The sequence below is a fragment of the Mesoplodon mirus genome (assembly GCF_964341445.2).
Source record: "Mesoplodon mirus genome assembly, chromosome: 13".
NCBI classification, from domain to species: domain Eukaryota; kingdom Metazoa; phylum Chordata; class Mammalia; order Artiodactyla; family Ziphiidae; genus Mesoplodon; species Mesoplodon mirus.
The window spans coordinates 81,232,266-81,257,528 of NC_138989.1; the positions used below are offsets into that span (position 1 = coordinate 81,232,266).

Consider the following 25,263-nt stretch of genomic DNA (forward strand, 5'->3'; position numbering starts at 1 on the left):
TTAGATGCTGTTACAACTTTTTATTGGCCTGTAGCTCCCACTGTAATAAATAAGGCCACAGGAGAAACCTGATGACAGTGGTTTAACCAGAGAAGTTCTCTTTTCCTCCCATCACCAAAGTCTGCATGAGCCAGTCATGGTCCCAACTCCTTCTGCCCTTCTTAGTGTGGCTTCCCTCTGAGTCTTGACCTCATGGCCTCACAATTAGTTAAAGAATGCTTCTCCATCTCAAGCCTCCTATCCTTGTTCAAGGAAGGAAGAAGAGGAAAGAAGTGAAATGGAGAGTCATCCACATCAGGAAGATGAAACTTTCCAAAAATGTTCTTCAGGCTTTCACTTATGTTTCACCGGCCAAACTGTACCATGTGGCTAAGTGTACTTATACTGGGAGTCTTGGTAACATAAGATTTTTTTTTTTAAACTGACCACTTTGTTGCCCCAAACAAAAAAAATTCTTTTGGTAGGGAGGAAGTAGAGAAATAATACTGGTGAGAAAATATCAGAATTCACAGGGAGGACCTAATATATAAAGTGAAAATGGAATAAACACACAAAAATTAACTTTCATTGATGTGTGCTGAGTACCTTAAGTGATTGTGAACTGGCCAACACAGCAAGTAATAACACAGCAAGTCCATGGAGGAATGATGATTTCAGTTTTAAATATCTTGATGACATATTGTCATATTTTCTAGTAGCAGAGTACAGTGTGCTGATGTATTATAAGTGTTGGAGACTCAGAAAAGGATTGGATCTAAATATAAGTATTTGGTAAAGAAAGGTGATAATTGAAACTGTTAGAATGGGTGAAATTATCCAGCGAGGTAATAGATTTACATGAGGACATACCTGCAATATATGTAGGGATGGGAGGGAAAAGAGGCGCCTCCAGAGGGCGGGGAGAGGATGGTGAGTGCTCATGAGGAAGACCAGGAGGATGTAGTGTTGAGATCCGAGAAGTCTTCATGTAGGTGGGGCTGTGAACAGTATCAAAGGCTGCATAGAGGACGAGTAGCATATGGGCTGAGAGGAGTCTACAAACTTAAAAAAACACAAAATGTGCATTGTGTGAATACATATGCATGTGTGTGTGGGAAAGTGTGTGTTTTCAGAGAGTCACTCTGGTGTACTAAAGGGAGTAGCTGGTAGATTCAATGGGGTTCCTGGCTGGAAAGAGCTCGTTCAATCATCTGACCATGAAGCAGAAGAGAATAGTCCCTACAAGTGACACTAAGCAAACTGAAAGTGAGATTCATTGCCATAACTGAAACTGACTGAAGAACTGGTGGTGTTTAAATGTCATGAGGAAAATCCAGCTGAAAGGGAGAGTTCAGGGAGGGAGAAGAGAGTATGGTGATTGAGCACATTTTCTGAAAAGACAGAACGAAAGGAAACCTCAGAGGGTTAGTTCACTTTTTATGGGAGAAAGGTCACCCCCTCCATTGCATCAGGAAGTAAGGAGGAAAGGATGCTGTTCAGTAGAAATAGATGACAAATAGGCTATTCAGCTAAGAATATTCTTCCAAATTAAGAGGGAAGGAAGAATAAAATAATTTGGAGACATTAGCTCCCTAACTTTCAAATGCTGTTTTCCTGCTATTTATAAGGATATAGTGATTGTGTTTCTTCTTCCCTCTCCTCTGAAAAGAAACCTTGGGCATTCTCTGCTGTTAGTTCAACCAGAGAAGCTCTCTTTCATGTGGTCTGCCGTCACCCATTTGTCAGAACACTTCCTGACAGCTGCATCATGCCACCAGAAAGTCACTCCTTTTTTTTCCCCAGGGAAAGGGGCTGGAGAGCTGTCACTGGGGGCTCTGGAGACAGCAGCTCACAATTCCTGCCAACATGACTGAAATCAAAGGCTTTGACATACAGTTTTGTATCTTGATTTCTATACCCAAATAGTTTATTAAATTTTTTTTCTTTTCTGGGGCAATCTAATAAAGATCAGCTTGGACCAATGATGTTTCCTATTGTTCCTGTAATCTGCACTATAATCTTTCTTTAAATCTTTTGCAGATAGATACGGTATTAGTTCTTGCTTTGCCATTTTATTTTTTCTATTACTATTGCAAGTTATACAAATTGTTATTAAACATTAAACACACTGGTGGATGAAGGGGTGGTTGTTTTTTCCTTTTTCACTTACAGTACAGTTCAAATAGGTTGTGCAGAAAGTATTGGATAACCATACTGAGTTAGGGAACATTAAAATGATTTCATTTTGGATAGCTCACTTGTGATCCACAGAGAGTGTTGTGGTATTGGTTTTGATAAAACTTCACAACCAATGGGAATCTTTTTCGAGTTAGTGTGGAGTGGCCTTAATGCTGGAAATAATCCTGTTGGCCAAGACCCCAGAGCTATACAGATGAGAAAAGGATGCCGGAAATTCTGTTGTTTACATATGTGTCTGTAACACTGAGCCGCTAGAGCAGCCCAGCAAGCCCAGAGGGTAAGATGCTTAATAACCTTGTGGTTTTCTATTTAATTTTTATATTTTCCTGCTGGGGCAGAGCATGTGTTATTCTCAGAGCAAAGAAAAGACAGTTGCTTATAAGATGCAGAACTACTGTAGGTCTGGGAAACAGAGGGATTCGGTGTTTCTTCTTAAAGTGGACTTGATTTCTTCCCTCCCTCTTCCATTTTCCACGTTGGTATTCTTTATCCTGACAGCTTGTCATACATTTCCTGTTTTGTAAAAAAATAACTGTGTACTAACAAAACTCAGGTAAGATTTTCAACTCTAAATTTAGACAGTAATATATTATGTTGATAATAAAACCTTGTTTTGTAGTTCCAAATGAATATGAGTTAGTCAATGTGTTGGAAGTAATCTATATTCTTAGAGTAAAAATAAGGTAGAATTATTATACAAATACTTATATTTATGCCTCATGCATTTAGAGTTATTTTCATTTTGCTGGTCCTCATGATAAATTCCTGTCACGGTTAGCAGAAAAGTATACTTCAAACTTAGCATTAATATTGATTTCTTTATATAAGCTACTTGGATAGTGTGGAGGAGAAGAGACATAGAATATAATAATAAAATCCTGACATAATAAAAGGAAATGGGTGTTTAGAGAAAGTAATTACAGAACTAAGGAAAAAGGATCTCTGAAAACCGTTGGGAAGTATTTGCTTATGTTTCCTGCAAAGATAAATTATAAAATAAATGTTAAATGGGTAAATCTGTTAAATAGAAATATAAAGGAGATATTCTTTTTAAAATACAATTATAAACATGTAAGTAACATGGAACTGAAATACACAATGATATTTCTTGATATTCTCATTTAAATAAACACTAGTTTTCCTTTATTCTAAAATCATCTGAATACACTTTTGCTAATATTTTTTGTGGGATAGGGTATTGTTACAACTTTTGATTAAATATTTTGTTAATCATTTTATTGTCAAATATCCTATTGTCATATCCTTTAAAATATCCTTTAAATATTGTCAAATATTTAGAGACATATAAATTAGTCTTTAATTCTGACTTTTCTCCATATTTTTACATAAGCATTAGATTAGAAAGGAATCTTGACAAGCTAGTGATACAATATTTGTATAAGTTTTGTGTGATTTTGCAATATTGATTTAAAATATCAATGTCTATTTGAATATTTAGAAAAATGTTTAATATGAATTGTATTTTTTCCTAAAACTTTAAAAAATAGTTTTCTTGTGAAATAACATCATTTAGTGGTCTCTCTTGCACTGTTCATATGTTTTCTTTGGATTCAGTATTTGCTTGACCATTGGGACCTAGCTTCTTGGTGCCTCACTATGGGTGTAACCTTGAAATTTATGAGGGTTTCATCTAATTATTAGAGCCACACATATAATGGCAGTAATTCTTTACAACTGAAAATGATCTCAGGCCACTTCTATTTGAAGAAGCATCATATCTCCTATACTTGTATTACAAGGTCAATTGAATTCTGCCATAATGCCAAAACCTTCAAAATTCCCTTTTTAGCAAGATTTTAGAGAAGCCTTGAAAGAAAAGTCTGGCTGCCTGAGCTGAGACTTAAAAAATCAGTGGAACTTGGATAGTTGCTGAAAAGCAAAAAGACTCTTCTACTGTTTAGAAGTAGTTGGAGCAAAGGGTTTTGAGGCATAAATTAATATACAGCCAGGTAGGATAGGGATGAGTGATTCCCCTCACTGGAGCAGAAAAAAATACACCTTGTGAGTAATGGACATTGTGCTCAATAGCTAGAAGAGGATGGAGTTTTGGAGCATCTTAAAATTCACACAGATTAATTTTGCCCTTATATATTATACATTGGGGACAATTGCAAATTTCTGAAGACATGGAGTATTTCTTCTTCTCATCCTCTGCTTCCTCCTTCTTCATCATCTTATTCTTCTTAATCATCATCTTCTTCATTTTCATCATTGGCATACTTTCAACACATGATTGTGCTTCTGTGTTCAAGGTAACTTACATACATATCTACAATTTTGATAGCTGTGCGACCAAATGAACTTTATTTTACATAATATCTTTATTTTACACGTGAAAAAATCTGATGTTCAAAAATGTTAAATGATTTCTTTAAAGCCACAAATATAGTAAGTGGAGCCAGAATTCCAGACAATGTCTTTCTGGCTCCAGAGCTATTCCACTGTGCTGCACTGGTATTTTAGGGATGTGAATCTGGCTGGAGTTATTAGCAGGATGCTTTGGAATGGGCATTGGGGTAACAGAACTCAGGGAGGGGCGGTGAGACAACAGGCAGATCAATTCCAGCATGTGTAAACCCAGCCAATCACAGTCCTGTCAGGAGGTCCACTCTTGGCATTGGGAATAGAAAGAAGAAATTGATCCTGAAAATAAGCAGGTTTTACATTTAAATTGGCTGTTCTCATATTCATCTCTTATGCTTTCCTCTCTCTTTTATTTTCTTGAGTGTTGTAGTTATATTCAGAGAAGATATATTTTGATTTCTCAAAGGAAATTTCATCTCTGATTTTCATCTAATATTACTGACTCATAAATGAAATATGTGAAATGACTGGAAATGATATTGGGATTACACTGATATTCCTTTGTTTCTTTTTGGTGCATGATATGAATGAATGCCTAGTGACAACACATTCTTAAAATTATGGAGAGATGCAATTATTACCAAAAAATTATCCTATAAGTTTTATTTCAATGGGTGAAGAGTAAATATAAAAGTTATGTTGCTAATAGATAATTTTGAGAACAGTGTATGTATAGTAAAAACAATAGAACCTATTTATCAACACTTCCCTCTTCAAATATCCAAACCTTAAATGTATTATTTTGCTTTTCCTCTAAATAGAATAAGACTAATCTCTGCAATAGCATTCATTTTCTTCTCTTCTATTTTTCAATGTTTTTAACGAAATAAAATAAGAAAAGCACCTTAGGTTATAATAATGAGTTTTGGATAATATGTATAATTTCTATGATATCATTCTATTTATTTATTTATTTATTTTAACATCTTTATTGGAGCATAATTGCTTTACAATGGTGTGTTAGTTTCTGCTTTATAACAAACTGAATCAGCTATACATATACATATATCCCCATATCTCTTCCCTCTTGCATCTCCCTCCCTCCCACCTTCCCTATCCCACCCCCTCTAGGTGGTCACAAAGCACTGAGCTGGTCTCCCTGTGCTATGCGGCTGCTTCCCACTAGCTATCTATTTTACATTTGGTAGTGTATATATGTCCACGCCACTCTCTCGCTTTGTCACAGCTTACCCTTCCCCCTCCCCATATCCTCAAGTCCATTCTCTAGTAGGTCTGCATCTTTATTCCCATCTTGCCCCTAGGTTCTTCGTGACCATTTTTTTTTTAAGATTCCATATATATGTGTTAGCATACGGTATTTGTTTTTCTCTTTCTGACATACTTCACTCTGTGTGACAGACTCTAGGTCTATCCACCTCACTACAAATAACTCAATTTTGTTTCTTTTTATAGCTGAGTAATATTCCATTGTATATATGTGCCACATCTTCTTTATCCATCCATCTGTTGATGGACACTTAGGTTGCTTCCATGTCCTGGCTATTATAAATAGAGCTGCAGTGAACATTCTGGTACATGCCTCTTTTTCAATTATGGTTTTCTTAGGGTATATGCCCAGTAGTGGGATTGCTGGGTCGTATGGTAGTTCTATTTGTAGTTTTTTAAGGAACCTCCATACTGTTCTCCATAGTGGCTGTATCAATTTACATTCCCACCAACAGTGCAAGATTGTTCCCTTTTCTCCACACCCTCTCCAGCATTTATTTTTAGTAGATTTTTTGATGATGGCCATTCTGACCGATGTGAGATGATATCTCATTGTAGTTTTGATTTGTATTTCTCTAATGATTAATGATGTTGAGCATCCTTTCATGTGTTTGTTGGCAATCTGTATTATCTTCTTTGGAGAAATGTCTGTTTAGGTCTTCTGCCCATTTTTGGATTGGGTTGTTTGTTTTTTTATCATTGAGCTACATGAGCTGCTTGTAAATTTTGGAGATTAATCCTTTGTCAGTTGCTTCATTTGCAAATATTTTCTCCCATTCTGAGGGTTGTCTTTTGGTCTTGTTTATGGTTTCCTTTGCTGTGCAAAAGCTTTTAAGTTTCATTATGTCCTATTTGTTTATTTTTGTTTTTATTTCCATTTCTCTAGGATGTGGGTCAAAAAGGATCTTGCTGTGATTTATGTCATAGAGCGTCCTGCCTATGTTTTCCTCTAAGAGTTTGATAGTGTCTGGCCTTACATTTAGGTCTTTAATCCATTTTGAGCTTATTTCTGTGTATGGTGTTAGGGAGTGTCCTAATCTCATACTTTTATATGTACCTGTCCAGTTTTCCCAGCACCACTTATTGAAGAGGCTGTCCTTTCTCTGTTGTATATTCCTGCCTCCTTTATCAAAGATAAGGTGACCATATGTGTGTGGGCTTATCTCTGGGTTTTCTATCCTGTTCCATTGATCTATATTTCTGTTTTTGTGCCAGTACCATACTATCTTGATTACTGTAGTTTGTAGTATAGTCTGAAGTCAGGGAGCCTGATTCCTGCAGCTCCATTTTTCTTTCTCAAGATTGCTTTGGCTATTAGGGGTCTTTTGTGTTTCCATACAAATTGTGAAATTTTTTGTTCTAGTTCCGTAAAAAATGCCAGTGGTAGTTTGATAGGGATTACATTGAATCTGTAGATTGCTTTGGGTAGTAGAGTCATTTTCACAATGTTGATTCTTCCAATCCAAGGACATGGTATATCTCTCCGTCTATTTATATGATCTTTAATTTCTTTCATCAGTGTAGTAATTTTCTCCATACAGGTATTTTTTCTCCTTATGTAGGTTTATTCTTAGATATTTTATTCTTTTTGTTGCAGTGGTAAATTGGAGTGTTTTCTTAATTTCACTTTCAGATTTTTCATCATTAGTGTGTAAGAATACCAGAGATTTCTGTGCATTAATTTTGTATCCTGCTACTTTACCAAATTCATTGATTAGCTCTAGTAGTTTTCTGGTAGCATCTTTAGGATTCTCTATGTATAGTATATGATATCATTTTAGAAATGTACTATGTACTATTTTAGAAGCTTGCTGTCACTTAAGTAGCCTTTTTGGAGCAATACCTTTTGCCAAGCATCCAAACAGATAAAGATAGTTGAAATGTAAAGATTCATCCTTTTAAAATTATCATTACTAAAAGAATAAGTACATTTGTTGTTTCAAATGCTTTGGTCACTGACTTTATGACATTTTATTTTAATTAAATAGGTCTAGGCTGAATTCCAAGGCAGTTTTCCAAAGAGGGAATTTTGTATACCCCAGTCCTCAGTGCCATCACCAATTATAGCTGTTCAGCTGTGATCAAGTATGAATTGAGACTTTGGTTATAAAAAGGAAAACTGGATAGGTATTTTATTGGAGAAAATCAGCCCATCAAAGAGAAGATGGGTTGGGCTCAGGGCCATTTCATTGAAATCATATCAATAGCTTTGCAGAGGATTATTAATCTTATTATATGTTTAAATATTATCTTGATGAGTTATAGTCAATGGTATTTGCCAAGAATTGCTGTTACGTGTAACAAAGATATAAGGATATTTGATGTTAAAATTCTGATAGAAGCATCTTTTTGGTAGCTGAAGACAGAGATATCCTTAGTATTGGGTAGGAAACATGCTCATTGCAAAACTTACAAATCGTATTTTATCCCAATGTTTGCTTTTAATTTGTGGAATTTAAGGTTCAAAAAGATAGTGAGTCTTTCAGTCACTGACTCATGAACATATGTTTCTACGTTGCAGGAACTGTTTAGAAATGTAACTCGAGGTAAAGTGACAATATTTAAATGAAGAAGAGCCTGAAGCAACTTTAGACTAGTTTTTACGGAAAGAGTTCTGAGGGCTTTTCATAGAGTCTTTCATTTCCTCCCTTAGTGAATTTAGGATTATGAAGGCATTATGTCAAAAGTTGAATTTATGATGGCTGCCAAAGATCAAGTGGCTTTATTATTCGGCATATGTTCATAGATTCCTTTCTTCTGTTTACTCATCATCTGAATGAAGTGAAAACATAACTCACAAATTATAAGTGCTCAGTGGAATGGTAATACTTTGAAGCAAAGGGGGTGGGGGGAGGTGGAAGTGCCAGGCAATCCCTGGAGTTTAATGTAGTTCTGGAAAATTCTATTTGTAAGCCTTTCCTAGGTAGGAGCTCGAGTAATTGCAGGGGTTGTGTAAGGACTCAGGTGTGCCTCATTCCATTTTTAGTTCAGAATCTCCTGTAGGTTTACCTATGGCAGGACTGGGTCAGACCAAAGCAAGACAACTTAGAGCTGCTTTCATCCCATTCTCTGATGCTGCCCAGGTTTCTCTGTTCTTCTTATCATGACAGAGCTTAAGTTATAAAACTTATGACTGTGTGGATTGAAAACATTTATTGTGACAATTATGGTAATAAATGGACTCTAAAAATGTTGATGCTGTATGAATCTACATGCTGGTTTCTGAACTTTGGATGTGGACTGCAATAAATTTGACCTACTAGTGCAGATTGATGGGAAAGACTCCATTACTCACCGAGCCATAAGCAGGTCTCCTCTCTTAGAAGTGGGCTTCTCACAGAAGGCAGGGCCTAAGCCTAGCTGACACCAAAGCTCGACTCCTAGGTCTTTTATTAATATATTCACTTGTCTATATCTACTCTGTGGCTGTAAGTGGTTATTGAGTATTTTGTCTATATAAATTAATGAAAATGACACATTCTAGTAACCTAGATGTTTATCAGAAACAATATCAGAAGTATAAATAATGCAAGAGGCAAACTCCCCCTTCCAACTTCTCAGTCCTGTGAAACCCCTTGATTCTCTTATTTTTTGGAAAGGGTACACATGCGTTTTTCTCTCAAGTCCCTCATCAACTTTCCACACTATTTCAAAAGTATTTGTGGCTGACTATGTATAAACATTTGTCTTTTGTAGATAAAGATATTCACTGTAATATATATATATATTTCAGATTATTCAAAGAATTTAGTTCCTGGTCACGATTAAAATGGAAGTTAACCTCACTGAAAACTTTTTCTATATTAATTATAAAAGTCTATCAGCATCCAGTTTTCCAAGGTCACCTTCTTTAGGGGAGTCTGATTTATTTAGTAAAACTTGTAATACTCGTCTTTTGGGGAAAAAAAAGAATAGTTTTAAGTCACTCTGTTTTCTTGCAGGTTTACTCACTTAGTGGTGAATATCTACTGTCTCCGACCTTGTTCTAGCAATAGAATTAGAAATGCAAACTAAACTAAAAATCCTCTGCTTTCATCAAGTGTAAATTTTAGCTAGTGAAGCAATAGAATCCACAAATTCTGTAATTATATATTAAGTAATGATAAGTTCTTGATGAAAGAAAAGGCAGGCTAAGAGGGAATGGATAATGTGTGTCCTTTTGACATAATCTGAGAACTGCCCTCCATCAGGGTGAATGAAAGAAATCTACCATGAGGAATCTTAGGAGGAAAAGTTATAGGCAGATTAAAAAACACTAAAGTCTCTAGTCAGGAGAGTATTGTCTTTTGAAAGAATGGCTAGAAGTCCAGCAGCTGCAGAAAGTAAGCAAAGCAGAGGCAGGTGTACTGTGAAACGAATCCAGCTAAGTTTCAAGATAATCTTTTACATTAAAAAAAGGCCTCCTCACCCCATAATGGTATGAATCTCAGGTCCAGAAATCTCAGATCCTGGAGAATAGTTTTGAGAAGTAGCCTGTACCCAGATCATGAGACCCTCACAGGCTGCAGTGATAATTTCTTTTTTTATTGTGAGCCTGATGGGAAGTGATTTAAGTGTTTTGATCCTAAGTTGAGTTTTAAAAGGATCACTCCAGCTGTTTTGGAGAATACACTGGAGTAGGGAAAAGTTAGACTGGGTAAAATACAACAGTCCAGGCAAGAGATAAGGCAGTTTGAAATAGATACTAGAAGAAAAGTTGATGAGATTATGGAAATACAGAATTTTCCAACAACGATGATGTGCAGTGTGAAAAAAGAGGAATCAAAGGTGATCTCTTTAAAAAAAAAAGATATCTCTTGGCTTGATCTGAGAAACTGGAATAATAAAATATCTGTTTGTTGACAGAAGGAGGCCAGTGGGAGGAGTAGTTTAGATTGGGAGCTGGTGTTTAAGAATTTGGTATTGGACATGTGAAATTTGAGATACCAGTTAAATATTGAGGTGGAGATGTCAGCTGGATTTATGAGTCGAGAACTAAATGAAGATCTCAGAATGGAGAAATAATTTTGGTAAACATCAGGAAATAGGTGGTTTTGAAGGCAAAGGACTGGATGCATTCAGCTAGACATATTACCACTGGGGAAGAAAAAAGGTGCGAAGACTCAGCCCTGGAGCACTTCCACCTCAGAAGTCTTCGGTGAGACAGACCCACTGAAGCAGAATAAGAAGCAGCCGCCAGCAAGGTAGAGAAGAACCATGAGAGAGGCGTCTTCTAGAAGCCAAGTAAATGAATGATCTGGAAAGATGGAATGGCCAGTTATGTAAATGCTACTAATTGGTCAAGTAAGAAGGAATTTCAAGCCTGGAATTTAACATTAATTAGATTTAGGAATGTAGAAGTCATTGATTGTTTTTGTAGAGATCTAGGCTTGAATATTAACACAGTGGGTTCAAGAGAGAATTGGATGAGTGAAAATGTCTTTTAAAGATTTTTGTTTCAAAAAATTCCAGAGAAATAGGATGGCCCCTGGATGGGAATCAAGATGATTTTTTTTAAGTTTGATGGTATTACAGCCTGCCCATTTCCTGATGGGAATGATCTAGAAGAGAAGTATAAACTGATTTTGTAGGAGAGAGGGGACTGTTTTCGGGGGACCCCCATCCTTGAGTGTGTTAGAAGTGATTAGATGGAGCATACAAATGGGAAGTTTGGCCTTAAGGGCCTGAATGATCCCTCCATAGAAACAAGCAGAGTATAATGGTATTAATGAGACTGATAGCTGTGGTAGAACCAGAGTATCGTGGTTGTCTTTGATAAATTTTCTTAGTGAAATAGAATAAACAAGTTCATCAAGAGAGATGGAAGAGTTGAGAAAGACATGGGAAGTTTGAAGACAGAAAATTTGTGGCATTGTTCAAGAGAATGGGAGAGTGAATTGATCGAGTTGGCTTGGTAGCACTAAAGGCTGGCGTGATGTTCAAGTCAAGAAGTTGAAGTGAGACCAGATGACAAGGGATGTGTTTTCTCCAAGTATGATCAGGTGCTGAGGTGCACCTATGGACCAGGCAGGTAGTTGGAATTAACCAGAATTAGAGTTTTCTAGGCAAGTAAGTTGGAGAGAATGCCATTCTAGCCAAAGGTAATTTGCTAATAATGGAGCAGAGAATAGGGAGGGCAACGTTGATGTGAAGTAGATGAGAAACAGAAGGCAATAGAATCAGTTTATAGGACCTCTAAGTTGGGTCAAAGAAGAGAGTTGTGGGGCCAATAGGAGAAGGTAATCAGAAAGGTGCTTGACATTGAAATGGGAAAGAAATGCTAACTTGGTAATGGCATCTAAGGTATATAACCAGCCAGTGGGTGGGTGAGGTAAAATTATTGGAATTAATAAGAACTGAGAGATGAGAATATTGCAAGGATAATGTATGTGAAAATACTTTGGATATTAAATGAAGCTTTTGTCCCTGAAAATATATTTTATCCCTCTACTACCTAATCAATTAGCACAACTGGTTTTACTAGATAAGCTTTATTTTTTATTAATATTTTAAAATTTACTTAAATGTGGAATACTTGCCTCATAAAAATACATGGAAAAGCATAATATATATATATATATATTATATATATGTATATGTGTGTGTGTGAATATATGTATATATATATATATATGTATATATAGATAGATTTTATTATGGTAGAAACATAAATATCCACAGGTAGATGCTAATTTTAATACCCATCCCATACTGAGACTCTAAATTTTTTTGTGTGATTTTATCTATTTACCTTCTTGCTATTTTTTATGATGTTTTGATTGGCCTTACAGATTGTATTAGAGAACAATCTTCAGGCAGGGATAAATCTAGACAGAATTTTCCACATCTAACAAATTGTAAGCCCATAATCTTTCTAGAGGTTTATTATTTTGCCAATGATTTAGATAAAAATAAAAATAATGTTTATTAATAATGTTATTTAGTATTTTGGGGTTTAAGTTTATAACACAACCAATATTTTTACAATTACATGTATTTTTAAATATAAGAAACATTTTTGTATTGTTATGAAGGAATGTCGTTACATTAAAAAATTAAATGTTTTTGGGCTTCCCTGGTGGCGCAGTGGTTGAGAGTCCACTTGCTGATGCAGGGGACGCGGGTTCATGCCCCGGTCCGGGAAGATCCCACATGCTGCGGAGCGGCTGGGCCCGTGAGCCATGGCCGCTAAGCCTGCACGTCCGGGGCCTGTGCTCTGCAACAGGAGGGGCCACAACAGTGAGAGACCCGTGTACCGCAAAAAACAAAACAAGACAAAACAAAACAAAAAGAACATGAAATTCATTTTAGTAGTATATTTTACTTAACTCAATATATTAAAAATATCATTCTAAAATATAATCAATATAAAATTATGAATGAGATATTTTACATTTTTGTTTTCTATACTGTGCCTAATTTACATATACAGTACATCTCAGATCAGAGTACCCTCATTTCAAGAACACACCAGCTCCATCTGGCTAATGACTGCCATGTAAGACAGGCCCCAGAATATAAACAATTACAAAGTCTTCTCACAGCAACCATAGATCATGGTTAGGAATTATATTTATCTCTGTCTTGTAAATGAAGATACATGTTTGAGTGACCTTCTCAAGAAACAGATTTATCTCGGGTTTTCTGATTCTGAACCCAGTATTCTCTGGGTTTCACTATACCATTCTGATGCTGTTATATTGATATATTTTTGTTATACTGATACTGAGAAGGATGTGACATATCATGACCCATGGAAATAACTGGTGTTAGTATGTTCTTTCCTTGCTATAATTTAAGAAAACCTAATTGGTGTGAAAAGCAGGCAATGATGAAAACAACGAAACCCAGTTTCTGGGAATCCACACATTTCTTAGTTATTTTTTCTTCTTTTTTTTCTTATGAATTAAATGAAAGATACAATTCTGGGAGAGCAGGGAGAGACAAAAAGGAAAAATAGTGTTTTTGAGGAAGATTTAAAATTGTGGCATTATTGGGATTACTTGGGAAAGAGTTGAAAAATATTTATATGATTGAGAGGGTGAATATAAACAAAGCAAGTTTAAAAAATAGTCTGAGTTTAATCTGGTTTCAGCTTTTTCCTTGCACATGTCTTACATTTTCTATGTTAGAGACTGGAAAGCCAGATCTGTTGAGAAATATAAACACTGGCTATTAACTTCCTGTTATTTTGACATTTTTAATGCAATTCCTTACTTGTCTTTAGTAAAGAAATAAAAAAATAACTATGCCTACAATAAAAATAAGTGCATGAAAACTGATTCCAGATCAATTAACAATTGTGTTAAGAACCCTGTTTTATAGTTAAATTGCTTTTTTCTTTAGTGTTGTCTATTTTTATGACAAAGGACAAAACCCAGAAACATCAGTTCTTAGAAAGATGATTGGAGAAGTTGAGAGTCTCTATATCTAAACAAATTACTAATACATTTTGGCTAAAAGGGAGAAAGTATAGCCAGGGAAGAAGTTTTTCTAGCACATAAAGTAACTGATCTTCAAATCAAAATCTAACATTTACATCTTTAAATATTTCATGTCTTTTCTTTCAAATGAAATTTTCCCAGTGAAATCAAGATTTTGGATATATTATTATAAGACGTAGCTTAAGTATTGCACAATCACCATATTTGTTTTTCTAGGGTAAGGTATTTTCCTCCCAATGGTATATCTGAAAACTGATTACTTGTTTTATATTAATTAAAATGTAAAGAATTAGAACAAAACATTTGATTGATATTATTTTTTTCTCAAAAGAGTCCATAAATCGATAGGCTATAAATCTAGTGCCAGTGACTGAGATAAGAAGTCAACGTTTCATCTAAACATCAACATCTTATTAGCTGCTGTTCTGATAATTTGTGATGAAATATATGTATATATTAATATTTCTCCTTTTGTTACATAATATAAGAATGTGCAGTTTTGCACAATTTCATTGTTCTCCTTTGCTTTTTCTATATTATTTTATTTCAGTTTTTCTGAGAGTTAAAATGCTCCTTAGCAAGAAAAAAACAATTGGTTTAACATCCTTGTAATACTATAAATAAATATAGTACTATAAATGCATAGTTTTAATTATACACAAAATCAATTTCACATGTTCCTTTTATATTTTTTCCATTCATTCATAGGAGGTACAATATACTCTCTGAAACTTATGCTATTTCTATTCAGAGGTAGGTAGCCTTGTGATTTCAAAATAGATTAATCACGTGTTTTAAGGAAAAAACATAATTTTGCAACTTGGGTAGGTCCATATTCACTAATAATTTTATTTTCTCAGTGTCCTCTGTAATCATATCCACACGGGCATATAATTCAAGAACTAAATCTGACTTGTAGTAATTTGGAGTCGCCAAGGGCTTCACTGAGCTCCTGCAGTTCTGCACCTTGAACATATTGCCGTGGGTGGGTATTGCAGCTGGTTTCCTGTTTAAAATATTTTGAGAACTTCTGAAAGTTCAGTTCATTCTCTGCCCAGAGTTTCTTCATTTTCCATAAAGAAAGAAGAACTGAACATCTGTAAATATTTATATTTGGGAGATTAATCAGTAATATGTGATTAAACTCTGAAAATTGGGTTACTCTGTGTTGTAGTTTATGCAATTCTATTATGTACAGTTCTTTCAACATGTTCACAGTAATTTGCTTTGTTTGGTTCATAACCTCATTTTTGTTATATTTTAAAATGTGAACACATCTAGATCAGATGCTAGGAGTGAATCTTTGGAGAAAAAAATATCCTTGAATTTAACTTGAATAGCTGTGAGTCATATTTCACAAGTAATCGGAATGTAAGCTCCATCAGAATGGACATTTAAACCTATTTATTTACTGATGCACCTTCAACCCCTGGAACAATGTGCCTGGCAGTTGGCAAAAATTAAATAATATTAGTTGAATGAATGTAGGAATATTCAAGGCTCAAAAGCTAAAAAATGTTTACCCTTATTCTACATTAGGAACATGCAGAAATAAGTAGACATCATTGTATAGGCATGTGTATGTTTTTAGTAAAACGATCATCAAAATGTATTGTTTTACATACATTTACTTGTTTGTCTGTCTCATTTTGCCTTTGCTTCACATGAGTGGCAGAAATCATTTTAAAACCCTAAACTGAATGAAGATAAAAGTAAAGACAAATGGAAATAGGTATAGGTACTTTAAAATTCTTAAAAGTACTATTGTTAAATTAATTAAACAGGGAACCTGTTAGACGGAGGGGTTCTAATGTCATGGTGGCCTGTGGAAGCAAAACAAAATCTAAGTCCATTAACACCTCAAGGTTACTAAATTGAAACCTAAGGACAGCTAATCACAAACAGCCAACTTGGGATTAAGTTATGGCTAATCAATAAATTCCTTCCTTTGCTTCCACCTTTTCTTTATAAAATTCTCTCCTCAGCCCCTGTCAGTGGAGTCTTCTGCTTTAGCACTATCTGATTGGAGTCGATTTTTGCTGAAATAACATTTTTAATATGCCTCAATTTATCTTTTAACACTATATACTTACCACTACTTGTTTTTAATTATGTGTATTTTAGTTTGTGTACGAATTTTCCAGTCTAATTTAGAGCCATAGGGAAAGTGTTCATCTTGGAACAAGGCACATCATGTACAAGAGACGTTGGCTTGAAAAAGGCAAACAAACAAAACCCTAATAGGACCAAAAATTTGGAAAGAGGTAGTGATCAGTGTTTTTCAGGTGATTTAGATTCTTATCTATCTGCCTTCTGCCTACCTATTTTTTTTTAAAACCAAGGAACTTATTTGTAAACTTCAGTGAAGGACTTTCATAACTGAACAGTCATTTGCACCAACGTGCTCATCAGGAGGTGAAGCCCTGTCCAGACATGGTTATGCATCACACGTATGGCTTCTATCTAACTAAAATGAAAATGTGACAGCAAAAAAGCCCAAAGTTTTTTGTTTGTTTTTGCAATTCTACAATGTCATTAGGAAGAAAATTAAGGAGGAATTTACCCCAATCTGCCTTAATCTAGAAAATAAAGTCTCTAGTGTTAGCATGTTTTAGTCTGTATTAATTTTGGGTGCTTTCTGAGTGCAGGTTACTCTCTGGGTGTTTATAAATTTAGTGATTTTTAGAGAGACTTTTTTGAAGAATTTTCCTAATTAGGAAGACTAAGTATAAAACCATATAGTGCCCCACGGAAACATTCAAGAAAACAGTTTTCTGTTTGTGTTGATACAGTGCAAACTTTAAGAAAGGGAATTTTGAAAAAGATAGCCTAGGTGATTAAGTGATTGAAAGGTAGAAGGCTTTTGGGAGATATGACAGGTGATGATCTTGGGGTTTCATGAAGCATGAAGGACAGCAATCTGACTTTCACAGGTAGGGAGAGAAGCTGAATTAGACAGTGAATATCTGAATCTGGAAGAGACAAATATTAGACTGAGTTTGGCTTTGATGAACTGAGCATGTTCACGTAAATGGGTAAATGATTTAGTCACCAAATATAGGTGCCTTTTAAGTTTTCCACATTGGAAATAAATATGATTCTCCTACTGACACTGAATGAAGTGAAACTCTCATGAGGGATAGGCAAAAATATAGTGTTAGATTTTCATTTTCACATGATGAGTGCTTAATCTTTTATTGTTAAACACTCTAGTGTTGAAAATAAAGGAGATTGCAAAAGCTTAAGTCATGGTAGGGGTTTACGGAAAGGAAAATAAGTTTTTCATATTTCCATTAGGAATTTTCAGTATTTTAATGGGACAATATATTTGAATAATTTCATTTAAAATAGATTCAAAATCCACATTACATTAACATGTCAAATAGTCTTTGTTCTACTTTATGAAAAGCAGTATATTTTTAAATGTATGCTGTGACAAAAATTTAAATGTTAACCAAAGCATTTACTTCAGAAAAAAATTTCCTTTTAAGTTCACTGAGCTTTATAATCATTTAGAAATTGTGGCTATATGGCTATATGTGATCACTGAACTATAGAAGTTATAAAGCATTAGAAAACAACTTTCATGTGGTGGTTAAGATAATAGAAGAGCTTTTTAAAGAACACAATAAGGAATTGAAATAGTCTCTCTATAGGTTAGTATTACATATCTGTAGAACCTAAATTATGTCTTTCAGATGTTGAGTATTAATTGAATAGATTGATGTTTTGAATAAATCAGGAGTAAAATACAAAAAGGAAGAAAAAATTAAGACTAATGAAAATTCAAGCATTTTCTATTTTTTTGTTTGTTGCAGAATATTTGGGAAATGCATAAAACAAAAATAAAGCAAAAATGCATAATCCATGCATAATTTTCTATTTTTTTCTATTTTAAAAATATGAAACATGCATATTTTAGTTCAAACTAGAACTTCTGCATTTCTCATAGAAAAAATATTCTTCCTGAAGAATTAACATATAGGAATAGAGTATTGACACCAGAGGAAGTTATTTTGATAATCCAAGACTAAAAGCTTGGCTAGAATGAGAAGTGAAATATCTAGGTATCCAAGCAGAGAAAACTTGGAAATGCTGAAAAGGCAAGGAATAGAAAGGAGGCCAGTGGGTAAGACTGGTGCAACTGTAATAAGGATTTTGAACTTAATCCTAAAAATAATGGGAAAGCAGTAACACAACATTGCAAATCAGCTGTACTTCAATAAAAAAAATAATGGGAAAGCAATTGAAAGAATTTCAGCAAAGATGAAATAATCAAATGAAAAATAGAAAAACCTCTCTCCAGTTATTGAGTGGTGAAGACTGGTGAAAGGGAGAATAGTTGGAAATCAGTTTCAGTAATCTAAGAGTGAGACGACTGTACTTGGACTAAGTACATCTTCTCTGGGATGGAGAAAAGTGAACACAGATTACAAATTTCTTAGCAAGTAAAATGAGCAGGACTTGGTAATTGATTGGATACAGGGGATGATGAAGAATGATTAGTAAGGAAAGTCTAAATTTGGGATTTACACAACTCATAGGATATTGGTGACTTTTATTAATAGGAAAAATAATGGATGAAAGCCAGAGTTAATCTTCTACAGAATAAGGAAAATAAAGAGTTTTCCCTAACCTCCTTGAAACAGCAAAGTTCACACTTTCCATTTCCACATAAATACACACACACACACCAAATACACTTTTCATTTCCAACAAGCCTGAGGATTCCAGATTAATGAAATAAGATTAATTTGTTATGGCACAATGGCACACATAAACAGTATTGCATGCATATGCATTTTGGCAGTTGTAAACTCTTTTCTAATTGAATGGTAGTTTTAGTCCCCTCTGGATTAATTAATTGAGTGTGTTCTTTGTTCTAGTCACTGCAGGACAAGAATAAATAAGATGCAAGCTCATAGACGATAGTAGAAACAGATATATTGAAATTATTCTGTGGTATCCTAAATCCACAATAAAGTAATTAACCAGAGCATGCGGCCACGGAAAAAGGAGGAACTGACTGACAAGGAAACATAGTGTAGATCCATCATTCTCATTATTAGCCAGCCTTCACCACAATTACACACACAAGAACAAATTGAACTCTGTCTTCGTTTTCTAATAGTTTCTGCTCTGACATCTTTTTATAGGCACAAGACCTGTCTTTTTATCTAGACTGTGTACCTCATATAATATAAGTTTAAGCTAAGAGCTGATGACAGGGCTGGGGTAACCTCCTCTGTTTCTACGATCTCTGTGAAATGTGCATCCTATTTGGGCAGGAACCAAGGAAAAATCAGTTTGAGTTATTTACTTCAATTTATCATTTCATTGTTCCCATAGCTTTAGGTAAGTTGGAAGTGGGATTGTTTAGATGCCTATATCTTGTTCCTTATTTCATCTTTAAGTGCTTTGCTTTCTAAATTTTAATAATCTCATTTCCCTTGATTTAATTTTAGCAGATATTTTATTGCCCAAAGGAGGGATAGAAAAGAGAGAGTTGAAAGAGCTGATTCTCAGGATAATATCCCCTAGCTTCACTGAAGTTTTGGTACTAGTGATTAGAAACGTGTGAACATCGGTTTTACATCATGTATTTTAATTTCAGCCACAAATTCGTGATGTACAGAAAGGAAATTTTATGTAGTAAAAAAGAATCATAAAATAATAGCTACCACTTATTGAATGTCTGCACTGTGCCTAGATTTTTATATATATATGATAGCATTGCATTCTCACAGCAAACTGATAAGGTATTATCACTCCAGGTTTATTGTTAAAACTGAATCTGAGAAAAATTAACTTCTCCAAAATTTTAACACCTGGTTGGAAGTTAAATCAACTCCCTTTTCACTATACCTTTTTATTTTCTTCTCACTTTTTAGAGTAACAAAAGAAATTGCAGAAATTTTCTTTGAGAACCAATAGTTATTTTAAAATCAGGAATAATGGCTAAAAGCAGTAAGAAATAGGAAAAAGAGGAGTTTGTCTGACTTTAATGTATAACAAAATGAGAAGAAAATGTTTTTGTATTCATGTTAACTTCTGTTATGATTAAAAGATGTGCTTGACTCCTCTGTTGTTTTACATCGTGGAAGAAAAAAAGCTAAGTTGTATTCAAGCCAGAACAGTTCCCAGGGTAATCAGAACACTTGCTGCTTTGCTGTTTACAAAAAAAAAAAAAAAAAAAAAAATCTGTTATCTTCCATTTATTTTACTAGTAGGGACAATCTGCTGTTATAAAATGTTACATGTGTTTTTCTATTTTCTGTTTCAATTTATTATTACTTTTATGGAATGCTTAATTGACTTATATTTGTCTGAAAATTCTTTTGACTTGTAATAGTACAGATAATCTTAAAGTATAAAAGAAATTTGAATATGGGTTTGTTTTCTAGATTTTATGCAACAGAGCTCTGGGAGACATGGGACTCTGAGGTCAGATTTTTTATGCTGCCAAAGATTGTTAGAAATTTAAAAGTAGATCTGGCTGTCATAAACAAGATGAGTAAGTGGAACTTGACGTTTGAATTTAGTTTTCTTCCAAAATATCAGTTACTTTATTTTTCACATTTTCCATTTTGATTTTAGCATTTGAATAGCAAAATAATGATCTTGATTCTGTTTTTATGTCCCAAATGTTTGAAAATGGAAATATGTTCAAAGAAGTTGGAGGAAGTGGTTGAGTTTGTCTTTTTCTTTTTCCCTGAAGTCCAATTATCTTTGTGTTGTTAATTCTCATTATTTTGAAGCAAGCCCAGAGAATTCTGTTGGTTTTCAATTTAAACATTTTTAAAATGCAAGAAAGATAACTGGGGAGATGTTATAAAGCAAATGATCATAGGGGCTCATGTGTGCGCGTGTGTATGTGAGTGTGTGTGTGTGTGTGTGTGTGTGTGTAGGGGCAAACAGGCCAATTGACTACTCTGTCATGAGACTTGTTAAGGGCTTTCCAAACCATGTGTTTGCCGAGAATCATGGCTTTAGTTCCATTAAGAGAAGTATATTTGATAATGAAATTCTGATAATCTGAACATGATTGTTTTAATGAGACTTCGTTTCATAAGACAAGGAAACATCTGGAGAACTTAATCTGAGTAGTTAGATAACTAAACCATGAATCAACTAGTGCATTATGGTCTGTTCCCTTGTATTAAAGAGACATGATTAGAGAAACAAAACAAGCTTTCATCTTAATTATATTCTGTAGGTACAAATTTCATCAAGCATTTTATTGGAATTAAACACAGTGACTTTACTGGACATTTTTGTATTTTATGCCCATTTAAATCTCCATACTAAACCACTCTATTTCACTACAGCTAATTGGGAACCACTGAGCTCAAGCAAGATGTTGTGTTGTCTTTTCATGAAACACAATCTTCTTTCAAACAGAGCTGATTGAGCTACAGTTTGCCGAGGACTGTGAACCACATGGACTGGTCCATGTTATCAGGTCCCCCCGTGTGACTGAAAATTTCTTACTCACACCATAATACTTTTTCCTCAGCCACCAAGCAGAGTGACATTTCCCCTCTCCTATGCTGTCCCTGTGCTCGGTACTCCCTTTAGAGCTCACGTTACTATGTTGTGATGTCAGTATTCTCTTTATCATGTCTCTTCTGCTGCCTAGTCTGAAAGCTGCTTCTTGACAGCTAGAACTCTGGGTAGATGTAGTAAAGACAGCACCTGGCTACTGGCTTCTTTCTGATTATCTAAATGGTGGGGTTCAACCTTGATGCCTTCATGTGAAGTGAACAAACTGTAAGCATAAGCCCCTCAATGAATTTTTAAAAAGGACACACCTGTGTAGCCACCATCCAGCTTGAATAAATAATGAACCTTGTATGCATTCTAGAAGCCTCCCTCATGCCTGCTCTCTGTCATTCCCACTCTATCCAAAAGTAAACACTATTCTGACCTCTGTCATAGTAGTAGCTTTGCCTCTTTTTGAATTTATTATAAATGGGATCATGCAGAATGTATCATTTTGTACCAGCTTCTTTCAGTTATCATTTGTGATATGCCTCTCTTTCTAGCACCGGTGCATCAGTTTTTATTGCTATATAGCATTCTGTCACATGACTATAGCAAAATCTATGTATGCATTTTTAGTTTATGGACAATAGACAAGTTCTCTTTTGAGCTATTAGGAATAACGTATGATAATTTTTATGGACAGTGGTTTTACATTGTGGCTTTAAGTTGCATTTCCTTGGTAACTAATGATGTAAGAACATTCCACGTGTTTACTAACTATGTGAATATCATCTTTCTTGAAGTACATTTTAAAATTTCTAGAATGTTTAAAAAAAAATCATGTTGAGTTCCCTGGTGGCCTAGTGGTTAGGATTCCGGGCTTTCACTGCTGTGGCCCGGGTTCAGTCCCTGGTCAGGGAACTGAGATCCTGCAAGCCACATGGCATGGCTAAAAAATAAATTAATTAAATTTAAATTAAATTTAAATAAAAATTTAAAAAATCATGTAACTTTTTCTTGGAATTTGTAAAATTCTTTATACAGTCTAGATATAAATCCTCAAGGGAGAATGCATACAGCTAATACCTTCTCCAAAGCAATTTTTTTGCATTTTCATTCTGTTGACAATATCTTTGTTTGAATAGAAATTCTTAGTTTTAATAAAGTTCTATTTATAAATATTTACTTTACGGTCAATGTTTGCTATCCTGATTGGAAATCTTTGCTTACTGTAAGGTAGTGAGAGATTTTTCTTAGGTAACTTCTAGAGCTTTATTGTTTTCTCTTAAACTTATAGGTCAGTGCTCTATTGGAAGTGGTCTTTTATTTGGTGTGATGTAGCAATTAGGTCCAGGTGGCTATATGGTTGAGATGGCACTTTTTTTTTTGGAAAAAAAGGAAAAAAAGTTTCCATACTGAACTGTTATAAATCAGGCACCACCGGGATATGGGTCTGTTTTTGGACTCTATTCTCTTCCATTAGTCTGTCTTTCCTCCTGCCAGTACCTCGTTGTCTTAATTACTGTAGCTTTATGTTATTTTAATATCCAGTCATATAATTTCTCTAAGTTTGTTCTCCTTTAACATTTTCTTGGCTATTTTTGACTCTTGGTATTTCCAAATGAATGTTAGAATCAACTTTTCAATTTCCACAAAATAAACCTTCTGAGGTTTTTGACTGGAATTACACGGAATCTATAGGTCAATTTGTATAAATGTGCCATCTTTACAATTTTGAGCCTTCCAATTCACAAACATGATATATTCTTTCATTTATTTAGTCTTTAGTTTCTCCCAGTTACATATTGTAATTTATAGAACACAAGTTTTCCCATCTTCTGTTATATCCCTAACTATTTTGATGTATTTCATGCTATTACAAAATAGTACTGGTTTTTAACATTTGTTATTTGATATGTAACTATTAGCTTCTAGAACAGAGAAATACACATGATTGTGTATGTTGACTTTACATCCAGTAATCTTACTAACTTCACTTATTAGTTCAATAGTTTGTGGATTGATTTGAATTTTCTACTTACACAATCATACTGTAGGAAAATGACAGTTTCATTTCTTCCTTTCTATTCCTATTTAATTTAATTTCCTTTTCACTTGTTAAGACCTCTCCTCTTGTATAATACTGACCAGTATTAGTTTTAGAAGGTACCCCTTTCTTATTTATGACTTGTGGGGGAAAGCTTTCAATAATTCACCACTAAGGATTATTGCTTTAGGTTTTCTGCAGATAACTGTTATCATATCACATGTTTTTCCTTTTATTTTTAGTTTGCCAATTTTTAAAAAATGGTAAACTCGTGCTCAATTTTTTCAAATTCACCTTATTTATCTATTGAGATTTTTCTTGTTTATTTTGTTAATATGGTTTATTATGTAAATTGCAATGATTGATAATCAAATGCTAAATCAATTTTATATTCCTGGAATATATTCAACTCCTTTGTTTTATATTAATCTTTTTAACCACCAGATTTTTCTTGCTAACGTTTCTGTTCACGTTTTTAGTGGGAGATATTTGTCATAAAGTTCTTATCAGGTCTTAGTATCAAGGCTGTTTTGATCTCATAAAATGAGTTGGGATGTGTTCACTTATTTTCTTTTATCTGGAAAAGTGAAAAATTAGTACCATTTCCTGGTGTGAAAATATTTTCTTTATAAATTCTTCATAAATAATCGTTGCTGGATTTTAGAGACTTTTCTTTTAAATATCTCTCATTCATTCATTCATACAGTACATATTTACTTAATGTCCATTCTAACTCAGGCATTATGCTAGCCCCTGGGGATAGAATGGTGAGCAAAAACAAACATGGTCCTTACCCATGCTGAACTCACAGCTTAGTCAGTGGGGGAGGTAGAGAGTGGTCAAATAATTTTTAAACGTGGACCACAGCTCTGTTTCACATTTATGAAGAGTATCAGTGTTCAGACATCATGGCAGGGGGACCTGATCTAAGTCATGATTACAGAAGCTTCCTGAGGAAGCCAATAGTCAGAAATAGATCAATTAATTTCATTTGTCTTATTTGAACTGACATCTAATTCATATGGCTAGAATTCTGTAAATGAGAATAACTGACTATCCAATGTGGCTCATTTTCTGTGTTCTGTAGAGAATTTCCCAACCTAAAGGAGTTTCCACAATCAAATTCATGGCTTTCATGCTAAAGGAGAATCTGGCACTAAAACTACATGTTTAAGTCAAAAAAGAAAGACTTCAGGCAATAAACAACCCTCATTGGGCCTTTAATAGCAACGATTAAAATAAATACTTGCTGCTTGTCTTAAATTCAGTATAGTAATTTTTCTTATTTTTACTTGTTCACAAATATATTTAAGTCTGCATTTTCCAGGATGTTGTATTTTATAAAATTTTTTATTCATTAGTTTTATAAATATAATATTTATATTTTATGTTAACTGTTGTTGGAATACACTATTATAATCACTTTCCTAACTCTTCTACTGAACTCAAATACAGCACTTGAATACCCTAGAGAGAAAACAAACCTTGCTTCCTCAAAATTCTTCTCACTAATGAAAA

General features: G+C 34.3%; 1 protein-coding gene across 1 annotated transcript in view; it reads left to right on the plus strand.

Moving 5' to 3' along the window:
* Nucleotides 1–2,382: 2,382 nt before the first annotated feature.
* The window catches only part of CCDC102B (coiled-coil domain containing 102B), a gene marked incomplete at its 5' end in the record, with an annotated part of 210,101 nt that continues 187,220 nt past the window's right edge, over nt 2,383–25,263 (plus strand). The window contains 2 exon segments of the mRNA XM_082641452.1: nt 2,383–2,409; nt 2,412–2,455. Coding sequence (XP_082497578.1) covers nt 2,383–2,409; nt 2,412–2,455 — 71 coding nt within the window.